This window comes from Haliaeetus leucocephalus, unplaced genomic scaffold (genome assembly GCF_000737465.1).
Source record: "Haliaeetus leucocephalus isolate CR32 unplaced genomic scaffold, Haliaeetus_leucocephalus-4.0 Scaffold229, whole genome shotgun sequence".
NCBI lineage: Eukaryota > Metazoa > Chordata > Aves > Accipitriformes > Accipitridae > Haliaeetus > Haliaeetus leucocephalus.
In genome coordinates this window covers 2805994-2828966 of record NW_010972665.1, presented here as the reverse complement: position 1 = coordinate 2828966, position 22973 = coordinate 2805994, and the positions used below count along the sequence as shown (strand labels likewise).

Below are 22973 nucleotides of genomic sequence, written 5' to 3'. Positions count from 1 at the left end.
ACCGTGCCTTTACAAACACTACCAAAACATGGGCTTTAAAACACCAGGCTTACAAAATGCTTATTCCACTACAGATGTGGACATCATGCTTATGGAATTACATTACTCAAAGTCATTTGGAATCCACCAACATATATGGTTCTTTTGCCTTCCAATACTCTTAAATACTTTTCTTTTTTTTTTTAAGTTGAAATCCCTCTTTTTATTTGTCAAAGATTGCTTTAAAACATATCTAGTACAGCCGTGTCACATTTGCTCAACAAATCCTACTGACTTCTTCACAAAGTTTCTCCTACTCAAGTTAGCTATAAATTAAAAACATATGATCAATGTTCAGCTTTGAGTGAAGCAGTGGCTGTCTCCTTATTTTGCTGTATGCTCTACCATATACAAACTGAACACACACACAAATAGATCTGGGTTTTGTGTATCAAAAAAACCCCATGAAATACATACATACATATATATTTACTCAGCCTGAAACAATGGTCTTCCCTTTTATGGGGGCAATACAAAAGGTTCACAACAGAATTTGGAAAATACATATGCACTGGTACTCATACTCTAACCTCCAGTTCGCATAAAAATGTTTACACAGAAAAGCAGATATCCTACTACATTCCAAGTGATCACTAACAACATAAATAAGGAAATAAGTAGTGTACCCTTCGTATCTATTAGCATGATTTACAATAAAATGCCAGAGCTTCAGGAGGAATACCACCCCACATCTGCCTACTTCTATGTAGCACATAGAAACCTACATAAAGCCTGCATACATCTGCATGGTACCACTGGAAACTCAGCAAGTAAATTTGTTCTGTTTTACAGAAGAAACACTACCTTAAAACTCAAGAAAAGGAAGGTGTTTTAACATTTGAAGTTTCAGCATATTAAATTTTTTTATAACTAGATACGTCTTAGTACTACATGTAACTATTTTTGACAGGAAAAGCCAAACTTCGCATTCAAAACCACACTGCATCCTGAATAGTTTGAAGGTAAAGAATTGTTGTTCTACCTCCATACTTCCAGCTGCACAAAAAGAGACCTACAGCATATAGCTTATTCTGCATAATTTTAGACAAAGCTTCACTTGCACCAAGAAAGATTTTTGGATAAACTTGTTCACAACATATAAAGACAAATTTTATACTAAGATGTCATTGCCTATAGAAAAACATGCAAAACTGCAGCAGTACAAGTAGGGATAGAAGTCTCAATACAGGAAAAGAGAGGGAGAATAACCCAGATTTTTAAATAAATCCATGAGGAGAACTTTCAGTTGCTTCAAGTAACTTCACAGTTTAACCCACCAACTTCACATTCAAGAGAACTTGGGCACTAATAGAAAGTGTTTGTAGGCTGTTTGCAAGACCTGGATTTCATTCTTGTATTTCACTATGCTTCAAAATTACTTAGACAAGAACTTTCTTCCCCCTCTTTCATTTTCCTCATAGGTAACAGGGCTGTAACTACACTTTCTTGGTAAACATTTTATGAGGCTTAATAAAAAAATCACTATCAAGAGTTTGGAATCATTAGTTAGGCAACCACAAGTAGCTTTAGAGTTTTACCAGTATATCCTCGCTCATCAGTTCTTTCCAATGGCTGGGGACTTTGCGACTAGTTCTTAGTTGTCATTTTCACATATTTTTACTCTACGTTAAAGCAGTGAAACCTTCATCTGCACGGCAATAACATCTATTGGTATCCTTCTCCTACCATTCTACAATATAACCTATGCTTATCCAAGATACTCACATTTTGTAGGATCAAAAATATAAATCACAGGTAACAGTCTCAGTTACACGTAGCGAGCACTAAATGGAAAGTTTCTCTTAACAGATTCTGTGATTTGAACGACATCTATTAAATTAAACTTACCAAAGAGACGCCAAATAATTGATCTAAGTTGCAGGTAAATAAAAAACACTGATCTTGGTAGCTCGTGTATCTATCCTGAAGCATCTGAAATGAGCACAATATGCCCCTGTTAAACCGATAGCCCCAGTGTCATTGTGTCTACCTAATCTTAATAATGGATAGCCTCAAAGGGGAAACCTGAAAGAACTTTCTTGAACTATAACCCCTGATTTGAGACTATGAACAACAGCAACATTCAGAGGACAAAATATAGCTCCTCCTCCTCCCCCCGCCCCGAGTAAACAAGTCAAGACTGTATGTTACACAAAAAAACCCCTACAACAAAATACAAGACCTAATCTAGAACAACAAAGGAGTTGCCTATCTTATCTTTTCAGCGTATGAGTGATAGTATCACAAATTAAACAGCCAAAATACCATTAATGATTTTTATTTCTTGCCTTATCTCCAGCCTTCATAGTGAAGCCACACACAATTTACAGCCTTTGATTTTTATCACGCAAACCCCCCCAGAACCAATAAGGTTTTATCTTATTCAAAACAATTAGAAGAAATTCAATCTAACAAAGGGAAAGTTAGTGTAAGATACATGTATTTTATGCCTTCAACTCAAATTTAGGAGAAAACCAGACATGAAAACATACATTTAAAAGAAATTAACTTGAGGACTATCTTTTAATTTCAATCTACAGCATTCCCAGTATGTAACTGCCCTGAAATAGCTAAAGCAGTCCTCAACACACCTACGTGAAAACAATAACTTTAATACACCTGTGTCAGTCTCCAGCAACTTTCAGTTAACTACTGATTTTGTTATGCTCAGTTCTGTCTCTTAAATTAAACAGCCTGAGATCAGAGGTCCGGCTTGGTAGTACCCTGTTCTGACAGTGGCCAACAGAAAAATCCAAGGGACAGACTAAAACAGGCAACCATTTTGTGAAACTCACACATGCAAACAGAATTAGTCTGGTTCTGTCCAAACAAATGGAACCCCTCAGATGTGTATCATCCTCACACATTTTGGCATTTTCTAAGAACTTGGTAATATTTGTTAAGTATCACTGTCTTTTGCAAGCAGCAGAGAGTCCATCTTCCTTCTCCATTCACTGCATTTACCTATGTGTACCAGTCTTTATTGTCATGTCCACTAATATGCGTGGTACTGACCTGAGGTGAACTGACTTGTATCTCCCTAGCTCTCTCCTGAAAATCTTCTAAAAATCAGGATCGTATCAGCCCCCTTTCAGTCCTGTGGCACAAAAGCAGTTTTATGCATACTTCAAGATACAAACTGCCACAAGCAGCTATTTCATTACTAAGTCTCTCTTACTTCCAAGTCCAAGAAACATCCTCCTTTTCCTGCCATACACACTTCCAAACTTCACTACTTGGCTTTCTAGTATTAAGCATAAATCACTCCACAGTTTTAAATACGGCAGATACAATTTAGCTTGAGACAGCTGAATTGAATTTTATTACATATTGAAGAAATACAGACTTGTCCCTTTGCTTCTAACATGGTAGCAAAGGCAGGCTAGCCCTCAAACATATAAGAAGACAGACATGCAGATTACATAGAGGCCAGTGGCATAGGAAGAAGCAGCAAATAAAGACACTAAATAATTGAATTGGTATACTGAGAAAGACCAACTGAACAAACTAAAATTGACAGAAGGAAGTCAAATGAAGTTTGAAGATATTCTTTAAGGACTCTCCTGTAATCTGTGTGCTCTCTATACATGCTTTATAATTCTATAGCAATGAACAAATCAATTTATCATTTCATTTCTGATGAATGGTCAAAGAGATCTAGCTAAAAAAAGTTCAGTTTCTTTGAGTGTGTTTAATTAAGACCGACCACAATCATTATAAAGCCATTAGGTTTTCAAGTAAGCCAAGTAATTTAACTTGATTCAAGTAAATCACAAAACCAAAAACCTCAGTCTTGTCCTCCCTTCCCTCCAGCCCACTTGCGCCCTGGTTGTAGGTGTCTGAATTACAGTTGTTTGAGTGCACATAAGAAAGCATGGCCACACTGTGGCTCAGTTACACACAGAAGTAGTTAAACTGTGGTATGTATATTGCACAGGATTGAATGAACACTTCATTAATGGTTTCCTATTCGCCTGGGAAGCAAAAGAATTTAGCTAATATGAAGGTTTTGACAAGTATTTTTGATGTAATTATATTTACTATTTCTATCTTTAAAACACTTTATATCCTGGAAGAATCCTAGAAATGCTGTATTTTATATTAAATACAAAAATTACTTTGTTTAGCTTAAAAGTAATCAATAGTTGGCTGGTTAGCATCCACACTTTGAAAAATAAACAATTGTGGCAGAGTAGGTTCTAAGAAGGTGAAATAGAGGGTTATATTTGCCTTGCAAAGTAAGTGTATTAGTCCTCTTTTTATAAAAGTATCACAACATCACTTGCAATCTCCAATGGGCAATACAATTGTACATTTTATTGAAAATTCAACATAGCCAGAATACAACCCACCCAGAGCATCCTGAGGCAGTTTCAATACAATCTACTCCAGAAGATGCTACCAGCTGAATCTCTAGTATAATTTCCTGTATTCTACTATCCACGTGCTCCCTTTAACAGGGCATCTGACAGATCAACCTCACCACACACCATAGACACTGTGCCATGTGCAATGGACACTGTGCTCATCTAACACAATTCCTCCATTCCTTGAACTTCACTGCTTACAGGTAGGCAGGTTCTTTGAGTACAGTGCCACAAAGAGAGGCACTTCGCTCTTATGAGGACATAATGTATAATGTTTAACTATTGTTCTGAAAATACCTTTCACCTCATTGCATCACATTGCAATGCATTACATTGCCTTCAGTAGAAACAGATAATATCAGCAAAAATGTGCCTGAACAGCAAATAAAGAGTACTGAGTCTCATTCTATACCTGGACAAGTACTTAAAAACTGCAGTTCCTTTCTCCTATGCTACTAGCAACAATCCACGTATTTGTTTTTCACTTATGCAGGTTAAAAATTAAAACAGAGTCTTCGAAGTGGACCCTGAGGGTAGGGATCCTTAAGTGCTACGTTTCAGCTAGGACAGATCTTTTGTTTGCTACAAAAAGTTGGAAATAATTTACACTGAAAATTTTAAGAGAAATTTATCTGAGAGTCTGTGATCTAGAAACATTTTATATATCAATCACATAATGCACTGGAGACAAAACACAGTTCTGATCTTATTTAAGAAGTCATGTTCAATATTACTTTCTAGAAAATCAGTATTATTAATCTCTGTGAATAAGAAAGTTACAAATAGTAGTGAAGAAAGTTTTTTATGTTCTTGTAACTGAGACAGAACTCAGCTTACAAAAAACCCCCCAAAACCCAAAAAGAAAAACATCTTAACATTAGGATGTGTCCTACCAGAGCACTCCAGAGTCCTCATCTTGGATCAGCCTAGCTGTTCCAGAGAACCCAACTCTTCACTCAAATTTTGTAATTCAAACTTAGATCATCACTTTTTTTTTTTTTTTTTTCCTCATCTGCAGATTAGATTGGCTCTTACTTTCAAGAAAAACTGCAGCCAAACACATTCTCTTTCAAAAACAGAACCACACTGGTGGTAGTTTAATACAAGAGAAGAAGCAGAACTTTGCTTCACTGCAAACACTTGTTACAGATAAATGTTTACATCCTGTTTCATCCCTCCACATTCACAGAATTATTAATAAACATAACACACAAAGCTCTTGAATAGGAGCAACTCTTACAGAGTACAAGAACAGTACAGAAAACGCAACGTAGCAGAGGTCCCTAGATGAGAATAACTCCTAAGAGTCCTTCAGCAGTAACCCTGCCACCGTAACCTATTAGACTTTGAACAACAGTGGACTTAGGAAATAGGAAATCTTTATTCTGTTCAGCAGGGTTTCATCAAGACAGCTTCCTCTCAGGCTTTTTAGGCTATCACCTTCTATGCTTCCTAGTAAAACTGCTTGAGCATTATCATGGTATCTCGCTTCAAAGAAGAAAGTTTCTATTGTGAATCCTTATTTCATTTCCACAGAAGAAAAACACTCTCCACCTTTTAAAGTGCAAAGGATCAAAATTTAGAAGAAGTATCATTGCAAGAGCATTAATTTATTGCTTATGTATTAAAATACCCACAAAACAGATGACACTATATTATCACATCTGAATAATCTTCACATCATTTTTAAACCCAAAGAGTCAGACAGTATGCTTGTAATTGGTAATAACTGAGAATCAGGGTGGGGAACAAACCATATGAAGAACCAAATTCAAATCTATTAACCTTGGCTTCCAAAATTAAGTCTCTTTTGCCACTGTAATTCACCTCATAGCAAAATACAAAAGCAAACTTAAATGGTTCCAAACTTGCTCAAGCCTTGCATGCATAGAAAGCGCATTTTAAAAACAAGTTTCAACTCACAAACAGGAATGACATAGCTTAAAACAACTGTCAGGTTGTCAGCTCTCACAGAGTCATGAAACAGCTACTGAGCTGCTACAACATACAGCATGTCATAATAAGGTAAACTGTCATCAGCTTCAGTTTGCCTACGAGACATGTTCAGCAGCCGAGTTGTAAATGGCTTAACTGCCTCTGAATCAAGGACAAAACAGACAACAAAGACAGAAGCACTGTTGCCATTCTAAGGGACATGCTTGCTCTCTAGCCATGCACTAAGGCCACTGCAATCAAATTAATCTGGACAGCTACAGAGAACTGCTGTCAATGCACAACTAAACTCCATTTTATCTTTCTGGACCTGTTCAGCTATACCAACAACAGTAATACATCACTGACCTATAAACAGGCTTAAAGAAAGCTGCCAGCGTTGAGTACCACATCATCAAGTCCAGTTCAAAATGCATCTACGCAACACAAGGCTTAAATGACAGCCTGCTGACAGCACTTTTACTTCCAAACTTCCTAAAGTTTACTTCCAAAGTAAGTTCTCCTACCACAAGCTAATCTAATGTTAATAGCAAAAGTTTCAGAAAACAGCATATGTAGGAATACCTGCAGACAGAATTTATGCAGATCTGGAGGTACCTTAGCATTTGTTACGTGACTTACACAAAGTCAAATGCTCTATCATCTTTGTAACATCGTGATAATACAAATCCATTTATTTCACTCATTGCTGTAGTTGTCTACTCTTCCTTCTCTTTTTCAAGATGCTGTAACATTTGCCACCACTCAGTTATCAAGGATGTTCCCTAATTGCCATGACCTCTCAAACATGATAGGGAGAGGTCTCACAATCATGTCAGTCAGTTCCCTTGGGTGAATCTCACTTGGTCCTACGAGTCTGTGTATGTTAATTTTACTTAAGTAGTCTGTAACTTGGTCTTCCTCTAATCATGGATGGCATCTCTCTCTGCTCCTTAAATTCTGCCACACCTGAGAACAGGCCCTATCAGTGAAAGCCAAGGCAAAGAAAGTACCAAGTACCTCAGATCCCTTCCGAAATCCCCACCCCATGTTGTCACACGATGCCCACTCCATTCAGCAGCAGGGCCATGTTCTGCTTACTCTTCTTCTGGCTGTCCACATACTTGTAAGCGCCTTCCTGTTGCTCTCCACATCACGCAGTTTCAACTCCAACCAAGCTTTGGCTTAATTCCATTCCTGCACACATAAGGAATACCAATACCTTTTGCTGACTTTGTTTTTCCTCAAGTCACTAGCTCTCCCTGCAGCCTAGCAGGCTTACTGTCATGCCTGCTATTTTCATGAACATTAGAATGAGACATATTTGCAGTCTGAAGAAACTGCCTCTGGATATCGTGTCCTGTGCTCCTTTGCCCTTCACAGCAGCCTCTTACAGGACACCACTTACCAGTTCTCTCCAGAAGGTAAAATTCTGGGCCTTAGTCTGCTAGTTGCCCTCTTCACTTCCCTCAGGATCTGAAGCCCTACTGTCTCATGGCTACTACAGTCTGGGCTGCCGCTGACTACTACTTGCCTGATCAGTTCTCTTTATGTGCAAGTAGCAGATCCAGCAAAACATTTGCCCTAGCTGGTCCTTCCAAAATGTGTGTCAAAATATTGTCCCAAACACCCTGCAGAAGTCTGCAGGATTGCTTGTGTCCTGCTGTGCTGCCCTTCCAGAAGAGTGTTTCAAGTAGTCCTTGAGAACAAGAGCCTTCTAGTAGCAGATGTCATCTAGTTGCTTGGAAGGTTCATCCTCTTCCCTTTTTGATCAGGCTGTCTATAACAAATGCCCACCACAGTATTCGTGATAGCTGCCCTATCCTCTGATTCTGAGGCATACAGATTTGACAGGCCTACCACCCATCAGGTAGCAGAGCTCCATGCTTCAAAGTCATTCCTTTGTGTAGGGCACAACCTCCCCTCCTTGGCTTCCCCGCCTGTGCTTCCTGAAGAGACTGTTATCCATCTATTACAGCAGTCCAGTCTTCTGAGCTACCCCATTGCACCTCTGCAGCCCTAACAAGGTCACAGCTCTATGACAGAGCACAGTCCTCCAATTTCTCATTTTTGTCTTTAGGACTTGAGAAATTGGAATAATGGGGTCTCAAATGCAGTGCGACAGGACCCCCTTCCCCTGCCGACCCCAATCAAATTGTCTCTTGCAAACCCCACTCTCCAAGAAGCCCAAGACCTGGACATCTACTTACTCCCCTAGGAGTTCTGTCCAAGTCAGTTTCTGATGTGCCAAGTGTGGTCATTCCAACTGGTGGCTGTAACACATCACCATCATGGTTGTGTCACCTCCAAACAGCTCTCTGGACCCTCAGGACACTCCATTCTGGGTCAACTGCTCCCTTAAACTGCCAGGTTTGCATGTCTTGGTCATTGGTGCTATCCACATGTTTGTTAAGTAAGAAGTTGGACACAAGTCTACTCCACCTCACTTCAAGACTTCCTATTTGACAAGCAACTTCACAGGCTGTCTTTTGGTTTGCAAACACAGTTCAATCACCTTCTGAACTAAGGATCCATCAACATGCTCCCTCCTATGCTATGGTCCAAAATGCTCATACTGAATTAGGAACCAAATTAGCTGTACACAAACTTATTTCTTCTTAACCACTATCACACAGCTCTAAAGTACAGTACACCTTGTTCCATCTCCTACCATTTAGTCTGAATATTGCTCAGTACAAGAAACTAATACAAACACTCTATCATATTTTACAGTGCACTGAGTTTACAGAAAAGGTCACTGCATTTGTATGCTTTTTCTACTGTTATGAAAAAGTGAAAAAATACTTTAAACAAGTATAGGTCTCCATGAAGTGTTAAGATAAACAATTATAAGAAACTTCACCAAGAGGTAAATATATTCTCCTATTATTTAGGATTCATCTTGGAGAACTTGATGGAACATCTATGATCTTGTATCCAGACAAAGGTTGGGGAAGGTTCAACACATTTGTGTTTTTTATATTAACACTGTAGATGCGTTTCTGCCCATTTTAAACCTATTTTCCTATCAAGAAGTATTATATCTAGCACGAAAATGCCCTCTAAACTAGATGCACTTGCAGCTGTTTAAATAACAGATGACAAACTCACAGGTATTTCAACTAATTGCTTGGTCCAGAGCAATTACATAATAAACAGGAACATGTGGACCTCAAATGCACAGTGCACCTCTGCACCAGCTGTACAGATTAACTGCATTGCAAATTAGAGCAACAATACATGCAGTTAAGCATTTGGATCATATCGGTTATTCACCTCATTATGTTATGCACTTAAGCAGTCAGCAATGAAGTCCACTGATCTAGTCTACCTGCCAGTGAAGTCAGATCAAAAATATCACCACTGACCAGAGCTGCTGGAGGGTAGGAAAGGGATAGGAACAGTGTACTGATGTCATAAAAATGGGAGTCAAATAGGAGCAGGTTGCTTGGATCGTAAGAACAAGTTTTAATCTACTGATCCTTCCTCAGCTTTAGACTGAGCGTAGCCTTCACAGCTGAAGTTCTTTTAGAAAAATACACATTACATCAGCAAAATGAGAATTTAATGCTATGCTAGCATTCTGGACTTCAGTCTGATTTATATGGATAACAGCTTTTCCTCATGCATTGTGTAACTTAAATCTGTCAAGCTCAGGTTCATAGTTACGCATGCACATTGCAGTCACATATAAACGTTTACACACGCTTCCACACATAGCAGAGGTATCTCAACACCACTGAAGTAACTCTCATACAGGAGACAGAATCAAGTTACTTATGAAAGCTTTCCAGATACACACTTCAAAGATGCCAATGCACTGCTGAAAAACCTGAGCAGACAAGAGAGACACAAAATCAAACTACTGCCAGAAGTTGGTAACAGTTTGAGATCTACTTCTCAGAGTCCCCTAGTCATAAAATGGAGCCTGTCTGAAAGCTGTAAGCAATAGTTTGTGCTCAAAAGATTGCCCTTATGTAATCAGCACTGTTCAACTCTTATTTATATTTTGTTAATATTTGTGTCTGAAGAAAACGTATTCATGAGAATCTATCCAGAATGAAAGAAGCAACCAGTGAACTATTTGCCCTTGCATGTTCTAAGTTCTTCTCAGTCTCTTTAAAGGCCAGCCCCCCCAAATTAATTACCAGACTCGGACAGATGGAAACAAGCACTTCTCCATTAAACTTTGTTTTGTTTGAAACATAACCAAGTAAAATAAGTCCCTTAATATGGAAACGAAGAACTCGTAAGTTTTCATGCAACATTCTGTATCAAACCAGAGATCTGAAAGAACAGCAAGTCCTAGTAACTTTTTTTATAATACTCCAGTATCTAACGTGAAGATTTCCCTCAAACCAGCATTTCAAGTCATCCTAAGATACTTCCTTTTGTCTTATAAAACATCATATACTTCGTTTTGAAATTATGTGAACAACTTGTGAAGACACAGGTTCAAAAAGGTAGTTGGAAAAAATCAAAACACCTGAGTAGTCAGACAGGACAGCTCAATGCAGTTAGGTCAGCTCAGCATTCCAAGTTCAGAGGTATGACCATGAGTGGAAGGCAGAAATAGGCAAGGTGAAAGTGTGAGCTTATTAAGACTTAAGATTCCTAAAACTAATTCATGTTACCGTTTTTCCATAACTATTCTGTGTGCCTCTGAACTGTTCTTATCTATGTCAATGGGAGAAAAGTCAAAGATAGAGGACCTAAAATGGGTGTTAGCACTCTCTTTGAAAGCACTTTTGAGGCAGCTTCAAAGTACCCCAATGCCACGATCCACACAAACACTATAAAATAAAGAAAGACCAGCTGTAACTTGAGATGCTTAAATCAGTGAACAACCTGCTACATTCTCTTTTCTTCTTTGTCTGGTTAAAGAAAAGCTTTCTTCATGATGAACGGAGTAAGCCAAAGATTCTCTCATTATTATTACAGGAAATAATGCCAGCTCTCATTCCTCTCCACATCCTCAAGTAAACTCAACATAGGGGGCCCAAAACCTTTAGTTCCTTACAGAAAGCTTCAGAGAAGAGGTTAGAGCTAAATAAATGCCCTTCATGAAGGGAAGGAAAGGTAAAGATGACTGCATTACCGTCAGACCAACAAAAGGCACCCTTGGAGTGAATTAATTGGCTAACACATGTTTTACCTGTGCCAGTTGCCAGCAAACCCCTTGTGTGTGGGTTCTGTGTATGAAGTGGACTACTTGTAAGCGGAGTGAAAGCATAAGCAAGAGAAAGGGAATTAAAGTACCCTTAAAACCAAGACTTGCATGCACAGAGGGCATCAGTCCTGACTACCAATGGGATGAATAAATTTGTCAGTAGGTTAAGTAGTTTAGAAGACCATTAACAAGACTGGATTGTTCTTGATTTTATAAGCAATGTTTTAAGTTATTATTTAAATCTACATTTAATAATTATTAAATAAATTACACTGAACAGTAAATTGTTTATACAACTGTAACTGTGGAATGAATTTCCTTTAAGATCTGCCATTACCTTCTGGTGTTTAATGTTGACAGCACATGAATACTGTTGTTAAAAATGTATCAAATGTGCTCATTAGAAAATACAACCTGTTTGCTTCTTATAGGCTCTACATGCTCCTACTAGACTCAACTGACAAGATAGGAAGATGGACCTAGGAGGCCATGCCTAATATAACGAGTAAACTGAATATGCCCAGAACCTTTACATGGCACTGAGGCCAACCAGCACAGACAGATGGCATCCATACCATTAAGCTCTGACTCTCAGCTAGAGTGTTAACCTGACTGTTAACATAATTCACCAGATTCATGGCTCAGGAAAATTGTTACCACACTTGGAAAGTGACAGATGCCTTGGACCAAAAGTGTATTTAAAAGTTTTTGAGTAGATAACCAAGTTCCAGAGCCCATTTCCTGTCATTGTTTTATTCATACCCACAAAAAGACAGCCCAGTAGTACTAAAGAAAGTGAACAAAAGCAAAATGGGGAGTCAGTACTGAGACATCAAAAGGCACATCTAGGAAATCACTGCAAACACTGTGTTTGCTCAGGTAAGTGGTCATGATACACACTCCAGAAGACACAACAGAAGATGCAAACTGCATTTGATTACATGAGCAGCAAAACATCATTGCTGTTCATTTGCTCTACTAAAGCATGCTGCAGAACAAGGAATTAACCAAGTAAGATTTAGAAGAACGAACGAACAGCTGAAGGAGGTTATTAGGGAATCTCGTGGTGATACCTGGTTAGCCAGCAGATACAGAAACTGCGTGATAAAAAAAGCGCACATTATTTACCAAGCACTGAACAGAAAAATCCATCTATTACAGCACATTTCAAAAAGCTAAGCCCAAGACATGGCAATCTACTGTTACTCAAAACAGCAGTAAACAGGCAAAAAAAATAATTTCTTTACAATAAGGTAGAACTGCCTGATAAAAGCGATGGCACTGGAAAAGATAGATATCCATTAAGAGAGCCACAAGGTTGTCACATTGAAGTGAGATCTCACTGTGCCTTAACAACAGGGTGGCAGGCTACAAAATACCCACTTTGTCCACTGACTTGCTGCAACAGAACTACACACTGAAGTCAAAAGTAGAAATTCCTGATCATTAAAGATGCACTACATAATTTAAATCTGTTTTCAGCCACCAGTCTTCGGCAGATGGCTTCTACTGTTCACTAATGCCCTATAAAGACGGCTTTGTCCAACAAACATTTGTTGTCATTGTTACCATGTTTGGCCTTGCCTTTTAGCTGTTTTCAGTGCTATCTGAAATAAGGATGCTCTTCAGTTAAAACAGTCTTAGCTTCTGTATCTGAAGTGACGTGCCTGCTTTCTTTTGCGGTTCTGATAAATGCACAGTCTTGAAGCTATATAAAAGCGATGCCAAGAAATCCCAAAAGGCTGATTTTCTTGGAATAATCTTAAGTCAACAAAGTTTGATTCAAAATCCATCTTTATTCCCTCTTCATCTAAATCTCAGCTTGACAGAATGTTCCTTATTAGTTATTTAGGAGAGGCCAAACTCATGCCTTGAGGTCAGCAACATAATCATCAAGAAAAGAACATAAAATAAGCAGCAGCATTCAGTCTCCCTCACAAATTCATAGCTCCCACAGACAGACACTTTCAACTCCCTCTTAAAGAAAAAAGGCAGGTAATTCAACCTTTCATTTGGACACAATACATCTGTAAACACACCAACAAAAACAACCAGAAGATTGACACGGTGTTCTGTATTGGGGTACACAAGTCAGTCAGTCAGTAGTTAAACAAACAAAAACCCCACAAAACCCCAAACCAAACCCAAACAGAGTAATTCAATATGGGCCACCACAGGTAATAAAAAAACACAGGCCTGTTTTATACAGATCCTTAGATTTGTGGTGTTGGATTCATAAGCGTAGTTTGAGAATACATTTTTCCAATAAAGCTGATAAAAAAATAATCCTGTTTCTGTCCTCAGCCTCTCATTCTCACCCTCCATTGTTTGCCACACCCTCAGCAGTAACAAAGCAGTTCTTTCAGGATTGTAATGTAAGAAAGAGAATGGTGAAATGCTCTTGGTTAAAATTAATTTTATCTTAAAAAAATATATGGTCCCACTTCACGCCCATCTCAACTCTGTTTACAGAGCATAGCAAAGTATAACTGTAAACAAGATTTTTTCAAAGTGTGTTTATTCCTAGATTGTGTTTCTGCTATATTTCAGTTATTTGTTACAGCAAACTATAAAACATCTTAACACCAGACTTTAGAAAAGAACAGTCTAAGGGGTGTTTACAGAAAGAGTTCATCATTCCACAGACACCCTCATTTTTCAAATGTTATCTCTACTTCATACGTGTATTTGATTAAAGTACTTATACATTTAAAAAAACTCCTTCTGATTTTCTTAAAGTAGTTTTTCCAAGAGACTACTTTCTGGCCAATGCATTACATCTCATGACCAGATTAAGGGATTTAGACTATCAATTCTATATAAACACATACCAAAGAAGTAGATCCAACCACTTACAGCCCACTGCAGCTTGAGGCTAGCTCTAAACAGCAAGCAGGTATCAGCAGTGGTTCCCAGCAGTTCCATAAGCTACCAGAATTTACATGCCATACATGTGAACATACTTCCTCTGATCTCTCCTAATAGATTTGCTCCATTACAGCATTCACCTTTACCTTTTTTTTTTCTTTCCAGTCTCCTTTGTTTTCCAGAAGTTAATTTATAAAGTAGTATAAAGAATGCAAGTTTTCTCAGTTTAAGGTCTGTGTCTTGCTTCCAGCTGAATACAGAGTTTTAAATCTGTTATGCACCCCCAACCTGTTACTACAAGGCAAGTCTACACAGCTACTTAACACAAGCTAAAGCTACGCAGCAAAGAAGGTGTGAATTCATCATAATGAAGAAGAAAACTATATGTCTTTTCATTACTTCTGACCTCTTTTGCCCTTTTACTGCTTCTGTTAGTAGTCTGTCATTGTTTCTGTGTTCAAGTGTTCTTAAAAGAACACCATTTCCATACTGTAATGGTTTTGCTTGTTTGCCTCATTCCCGCTTCCTACCAAAAAACAAAGGCCTGCAGTAAAGAAAATGTCACTGTTTCCAAGGCGCTTCCTTCACTGATATAATACTTTCTCAGAGCCACTGTAAAAACCTGAGGCAGCACTGTTACTCTATTCCACCACTTAATTCCAACACATATTTTGTATTTAAAAAAAGTTAACTCATCTTCAAAACAGGGATGACATTTTCTCAAATGCTAGTATCATCTATCAGCCCTAATGACAGGCCACATGTTAGTTCATTACTAGTTTCAAGTTTTGTTCAACTTGATTTTTTTTTTTTTTGATGACTGCACAAAAATGGTGCTTCACAAAAACTCATTGCTTTTCAGGTTTCCACAGAGGAGTAACCTCATTTGCTGTTAAAGCAGAAAGCCTAGAACGCCATAGCAGGAACCAGAGATAACAGAATTATGAAATCAATCTTTTGGTACAGCAACATTTCCAAACCTTCTTAATATACCAAAGCACCACAAAGCCAGTGTGGAAGATGGAACTAGAAGAGCTCACTGTCCAAACTGCAACTAGCCATGGAAAGCTCAATCCTGACTCCTTCTGAAGACACTGCAAAAACCCAAGATAGAGTAATGGACATGAGGGAGAAAACTGGGCCCAAAATTGTCTAAAATAAATTCTTATTTTCAATCAAAAATAACCTTTTGTCTGTATCAGAAGACAGAGCTTTTGAAGTATTGGAGCCATGACGAAGTTTGAAATAACTAATTGATCCTAGAAGAGAAAATGCTGTTTGAATTGAGCATATTCAGAAATAAGCAGTTTTATTTCTTAACAATATTCATGTTTTTCTTCAAGCTTAGCAGAAACCAAATGTCTTCCCTTTCACAGAAAAACTGATTTTACACGCTAGACCAGCTCTTTACCAAACTTGTAGGGAGAACAAAATCGCACTAAAGATCAGAAGAAAATCTCATACTCTTCACAACCTCCTTATATTATGCCTGAAGACTATCCTAGGTTTCATGTAATGCAGTTTTTAGAGCTTGTTTCAAAACTGCTGGCAATAGGATATAAACCCACCCTCCCCATTCTCATCAATACAGGTGTACATTATGTGTCAATGCTTGTGGGACAGCTTTTGTGCTTAAAGTAATTCTCTGGACTCAATCCACAATGCTTACCACTTCTGCATGACTGAGCCCTAAGAAATTACTAACTTCCACATTTCCATAGAGAGATGCAGATCTTCTGAAACAAGTGCAAACTGGAAAGAATTCAAAAATGCACTTTACAAAAGTATCCATCCTTTTTTTGCCTATTCACTGCCCCATCACCGTCCCTTACTTCTCAATGAAAGTGCATACAGGATCATTATGTGATCCAGGTTTAACAAACACCTTCGAGGACATCTGTCTTTACTCCCGACCCATTTTTAGCCCAAAATATTTCACTGATTCAGCTTTTGCACACAAAAGCCCCTAAATAGTTGCATATGGACAAGCGATTGTATGAATTTGCAGTGGAGGAGAAGACAGGACTAGAACTGAGATCAAAGAAACAGGCTGTAGTTCTAGATCTTCAGTCAAGTTCTTCAAAGCAGTAAACAGCAAATGAACACTCCACCCCACCAAATCTTGTTCACAGGCCTTTGCTGAGCCATTTCATATTGAGAAATGAATGCTGCCACTAACCTAACTGACTTTGACCAAAAAAGTGGATCTCTCTCTCAGTTACCAATTCATAAATACCAGTAATGGTACTGACCTGCTTTATCAACTGCTCTGAAGTTTACTCATTAAAAGCATTTCGGAGGAAAAAAGTAACTTTTAATTAACAGTTTATTTTCCCTTTACTTGCAGAGCCAATTTTTTGTTCCTCTCATCCCTTGGAAACTTGCCTTCCCTGGTGTTATACATTAGCTGTTGCACAAGTGCTGCTACTGCTGGTACTCTGCTGCTTCTGCAAATCAAGACTTGAAGATTTACTCACCTGTTTGAATGGAACAAGAAAAGAAAACTTTACCAAGAAACAGATACCAGATTCCTACACCAGAATACAACTCCTCAAGTAATATAAACTCTGTTTGTTTCTTCCACTGCTAGACTTGAATTGTCTGCCCCTATCATGGTCTCCTCACAAAACACTGAGCTGCATGTCCCAGAAGGGAATCAAGGGTTAGTTCAAGTAAATGGAAAAAAAAAGAAGCATTAAAAGTTGCATGCAATAAATGATACAAAAGGTCAGAAAATCAGCACTGACTTTCCCAAACATACAGACAAGTGAAACAAAAAAACCCCCATACCCCCCAAACAAAACAAAGAACACATGTGGCCCAAATAGAATCCCAGCATCATTAAAACAGGCTTCCTCTCTTGAGCAAGAATAATCATTTCACAATGAACAGATAAAGCAAATGAAAAGAAAGAATTCTGAAGGGGAGGAAGAAACTGCTACGATCAATTGGACCAGAAACACCCTCAAGATAAATAACAAAAGGCTATCAAGGACTTTGCTCCTCAGTATTGAACCCAGTTGTTACTGTGATGCAAATGAACTATCAACATACTAGCCAGCACAGTTGGAACGGTTTATCCTAATACTGTCACATGTATTTTTTTCCTCCACTGTTAGGCCTCCAGCATGGAATTTGCAATCCAGTAAGCAGAAATACGGGACTGTGACGAGATGAGCTTTGTGAGGAAGTGCGAATCGAAAGATTGCTTTAAACTTACAGAAAACAATATGAAATACTGCAGTATTCCATTCTAATAATATTGAACTCTGTGTTAGATATGTCAAATAAAGAAATACTAATATTTTTTGGCACTGCAGCCTAATGAATAGAAATAGAAAGCATATGAAGATTCTAGGCTTTATGAGAGCTCAAATCAAGAAAGTAAAGAAAAAATTCTTGTATAGAGAAGCTGCTAAAATTTATAAATGAAATGGGACTGCACAGAGAGGAACAGCTACAACACTGCAGCTTCAGTGCTTGCACTGTGAAAACCACAACAGTACTGCAGGCTGAACTGACAGAGGACATATAAAGACTCACCCAAATGCAAGTATATATAATCCTCGTGACAGGAATGACAGCTGTGTACTACCACAAATGGACATGAAGTGAAACAAACCCAGAATGGGATCTGATACAATAAAAGCCTGTTCTCTGGTTTGTTTCTGGATCCACTGAAGCTGGAGTCTACTTGCCCAAAATTTAATTTACAGGAAATACAAAAGATTGATGCAGAAGTCAATTATTTTCCCTCAGGTACAACCCTGCAATCACAATCCAGTCAATCTCACCGAATACAAGAAGAGCAAGGAAATGAAAGCAAAACAAAAAGCCCAAACCCAAGTAGTTTGGCAACAATTATTAGTTCTGTAAAAGGCAGGAAGGTATAAATTTGACAAGCAAATTTAGACCATTATTCATTTTCAGGAACTGCTTTTGTACATTTAGATACACTCCAAGTAAAAATTAGGTTCCCAATGTGAAAAATCAACGGACTGTTATAAAATAATATTTAATAAATCATACTCAGTGTAAAGAAAATGAAGACTTCATGTAAACAATTTTGACTTCAGTATGACATGCTTCTAGAAAATAAAACAGGTTAAACTGTTTTTATCTTAAAGCAAATAAAGCAAAATGAAGCAGTATCGAGTCTGCAATTTTACAAATCAACAGTTTCACTGCTTGATAAATATTTAGAACTAAACTTTTTTTCCATTTCTGACAGCCCAACAAGTTTCTACCACAGTCAAAACCTGTAAACTCCCTACCAAGAAAAAAAAAAAATCTTACCAGGCTTTAAAAACCAGAACAGACACATATATCGTGTTTTCAAAAACATTTCTATTTAAATGACCAATGACATAGAGGAAACTACACATGAAATTTTTGCTGAGGACAATCAGACTAGAGAACTCAGGCATTTTACAGCACGCTTTCTTCTCACAAAGTTAAAGTACTCTTCCTAAAAATCTTTTTTCCATGTGAGCTTATAGATTCCTGAAGAGATAGACAGATAGACCTTACAAAAGCTTTATGTTAGTGTCTACAGTGTAAGAAACAACAGTATTATCAGCTTCTATTTGAAATTTAGATAAGTTCAAATGTAGTTAGCAAAAAGTTGGGGGGGAATAGTTAATGGTCAGAAAACAAATACCTATTTTTCTTTTAGCAAAATAATTTATTTTCCCTTGCAAGTCGTAGGATGACCACATCGGCTCATCTGTAAAGATTAAATTAGTTCAAGACAAAAGAATGCATTGCATCACAATCTGAACAAACAAATGCATTTCACTCACCAAAAAAGAAGCAAATTCTGTACCACAAACTACATTTTCACCAGACTGCTGACAAAGCAAAAGTTGTGTAGTGACTTAAGGCTGCATTGTTTCCAGCCTTTGTAACTGTGAAGTATCTACATATATACAAAGTAATGTGAGCAGTCAACTGCTTGCACACAGTTCTTGAGACCTTCCCTTTTGTGGTTTGTAACTATCATTTTCTGAAAATTACTTGCTCAGTTACATTTTTATTTTTTTAGTCTAAAAACTGTTCTGGTTACTGTTCTAAAAAAGACAAGTACCAGTAGCTGCTTCACAGAACTCAAAATAAACCAGTTTAGATGCATTACCCACATAACAAATGAAGACTTAACATCCAGAGTATAAAATTTATCTTCCAATAACTTTATGAGTACGTGACAATCTAGATAATGTTACTGGCAAAAAACGTTTTAAACTATGATGAACTTGCTCTGTTCAAGTTTAGAATTATAACTGGGGTTTTGTTATATCCCATCTTCTCAAGCCAGTTAGAGCAACTTACTCTCAGGAGACCACAAGTGAACAGATACGAAATACAAAGAAGATGGTAGTCAGTCAATTACAATATAGGAGAGAGAAACACAAATAAAATTCCAAGAAAAAAAGTAAATCAATCACTACAGAGCGAGACTTTCAGTCCTCTTAGTTCTCCATTCTGTTGGAAACTGAGACAGTCTGATTCCCAATTAAGGGAACCTCTGTCCAGAAAACAAAGGGAAAACGCTGTGGAAAAGTACTGAAGGACTGACTGGGTACTCACAAAGTGGGCAGTTTGTTAGCTACAGCAGAAGCTGAAGCTGGTCTCTGGATTACACCCAGTATGTATATAGCTGCAGACTACACCTGTGATACAAACATGTCTGCAAGAGGAAAGGTGTAAGAATAGCACCAGACAAGCTTCAAGCTAAGGATACCGTTAGGTCATGTTGCAAGTTATCACAGAAACCTTAATGATTCAAACAACCCTATGTGCTTCCAGATTTTTCCAGAAGGATAACAGGGACAGAACACCCTACTGATTTTTCCAGATTAAGTAGCACATGGCACAGTAACAGAGCACAGATTCAGAAAGACACAGCATATCCACATCCAGACCTTCTGTAGAATCCACAGGTTTCGTAGCTGTGCCATCAGTTTTGTAGACATAACTACCGCAAACTCAACTAGATTAATGTTTGTTGAGAGTGCTTTTTTTTGAAAGACACCACAGAGTAAAAAACAAAGAAAAAGCCTAGAAGTACTTACCAGCTGTGCCCAGTAAGAGTTCCCCATCTTCTTTTGCATGAAGGGATCCTAATCCTAAACCAGGGCCAATTTCTACCTAAGTGAACTTAAAGTTCACTCCACAGTTCCAGAAATATGTGGTACTTCTCACTGCCTTTCCTAAAGGGTTGCAGAAGGCACACAATGGAACATCTGTTCTGTTCTGGCACCAGCAACAAATACATTTCAGTGGTAGATTAAGTGGTCCAGAACCATCCTTACCTAACTGACAGGGGTATAGTGAAGACTGTTTATAAAGCCATAAAATGATGAGACATACTAAGTATCTTTATCAACTCATAGTGTTCTACCCAGCATGACTACACTAAGGACAAAGAACTTGAAAACTCTGCAGTTACAGATTACTGTCTTTGTCCTGCTGTTATACTGCAGTGTATTATTATTTGCATTTTCATGTTCTTGCATACACCTTCAGGGCAGGAATCCTATTATCTTAACTATTGCTATTGTCATGTAATTCTACAATGCTTTAAAAAATATAAGTAATAGTGAAAACTAACAATATACAATATATACGAATTCCTTATCATCCTCCCTCTAGATTACAGTAGAAAGTTGGATTCAGTAGTACTAAGGACACTCAGCTGAGAAGTTTCTTGAGACAATTTTGTTCGGAGTTTCATTGCAGCTTAAAAATTTGGGGAATAACAAATCTATATTTAAACAAGTGTGCCTGAAGCTTTCTAAAGGTCAGACAACTCAGCAAAATAAGGCAGCAAGTACATATACAGCCATGAGCACCTATGCTTTTTTTGGTAACAATTTCCACTAAAGAAGTGATGAACTTCACGACAAAAACCAAAATACATTCCTTCTATGTGCTAATTCTTCAGCTAAAACAGGTTTTTAGCTAAAAGAAGATATAAGTTAGAAATATTAGAATTAAGAGAATGCTTTGGACTAACACCTTCTTAGCTATAATCACAAATAATTGCCTCTTCTTATACTAATGAGCAAGGCAAAATGGAAAGTAATTTAGACAATTCATTCAGGGTAATAGCTTTGTGAGCTAATATTACTGCTGAAAGATCCATTCTCTATTTCCTCGAGTACAATAACAGAGCAGCAGTAAGTTTTCACTTCAGAGAGCTTTTATATCCTATGTAAATATAAACAGAAATCCCATTATCTATTGATAAAACCAACAAAGCAAGTTAAATAAAGTTTCATATGTTACAATTTCTTATAACAGCCATCAGCTTGCTGGATCACAAGTGTAAATAAAACACTTCACTTACTGAAATCAATGAGAAACCTTCCAAATCCTTGCCTTTGGTATTGGGGCATGATCATTATGCAGGAGACATTGTACTTCTGCTGGCAAAGCTTTTCCTGTGGGAAAGAGAAACAGATCGAGTACATCAAAAGCACTGCTGAAGTGGGCAATTGCCTGCACCTGCCACTGTCCTTGTAAGATATCCCAATAAGGTGAACAGATGCATGGGGTCAGTAGCAAAGTCAAATAATTCTACATTAATATTTAATTATAAAAAAGAAGTATCAAACATACCCTTCAAATTATTTTATTAGTTAACTACTCAGCATCTTAAAAATTAAATACATTGTCTAAACAGTGTAATGAAGTTTAAGTGCTGTAAAAGAGGAAGATGGGAAAAAGAGCGAAATAATTTCATGCTTCACTAACCATTCTGTCAAGGATATATAAGTGGAAAATAATATCCATACACATGGTGAAGTTGTATTTTCTGCAATTCCTACACTAAGTGCCTGCTGGTTTCCATCTTTATTTTGTCTTCTCTCTCTGAATATAGGGTTAGGGTGGAGGGGAGGAACCTCATACCCACAGAACTAAGAAGTTATACTTGAAGCATACTAACTTCTTCAAAGCTGAATGCTTCTCACCTCAATCCAAATCAAGGCAGAATGCTCAGAAGCCAGAGCTCTTTCAGACAGAATGAAGTCACACAACATACAGGCAATGTAGGCAAATACTACACTGATTATTTAAGACAACAGAAGGAAGAATCTAAACTAGGAAGCTGTTCTAGCAATGTAAGGTTGTAGGTTCTTTCAGATTTATTCATAAAAAGGAAGAGTGTTGAAGTCTTGTTACCTTTAAAAGGTTACACACCCCACCCCCCCACCCCCCAAAATCAGCACTAGTTAGTTTTGAGGGAAACAAAATAAATCAGCCAAAAATATCCAGGTCAACATAACTGACAAGAAGTTGTGGCAAGCACATGTAAAGTTTAAGACACCACCTATCACTTCAGGCTCCACACATAAGATGACACCAGACCAGAGGTGACACTGACAGGATCACATGCCAGTACATTGGTTTCCAAACATTTCTTCAGCCGTGAAAGCAGATACCCAAGCCGTATTTTGCAAGGTTTCTTAGTTTCTACAATATGGTGACATTTTTCTCTGTACAGGTTCCCAAACTCTCAAGACTGCTGCTAGTATGAAGTTCACATTCTGGCAACGTATTTGTAATCAGGGAAGAAAAGCCAGGGCGTTTCTGCC

At 37.8% G+C, this 22973-nt stretch overlaps 1 protein-coding gene across 7 annotated transcripts in view; it reads right to left on the bottom strand.

Moving 5' to 3' along the window:
• Positions 1 to 22973, bottom strand: part of KAT6B (K(lysine) acetyltransferase 6B) — a 120241-nt gene that overhangs the window by 11588 nt on the left and 85680 nt on the right. For all 7 annotated transcript variants that reach the window (XM_010567789.1, XM_010567795.1, XM_010567796.1 and 4 more), the window contains one exon: positions 21725 to 21818. In XM_010567789.1, coding sequence (XP_010566091.1) covers positions 21725 to 21818 — 94 coding nt within the window. The remainder of the gene's footprint in view (positions 1 to 21724; positions 21819 to 22973) is intronic.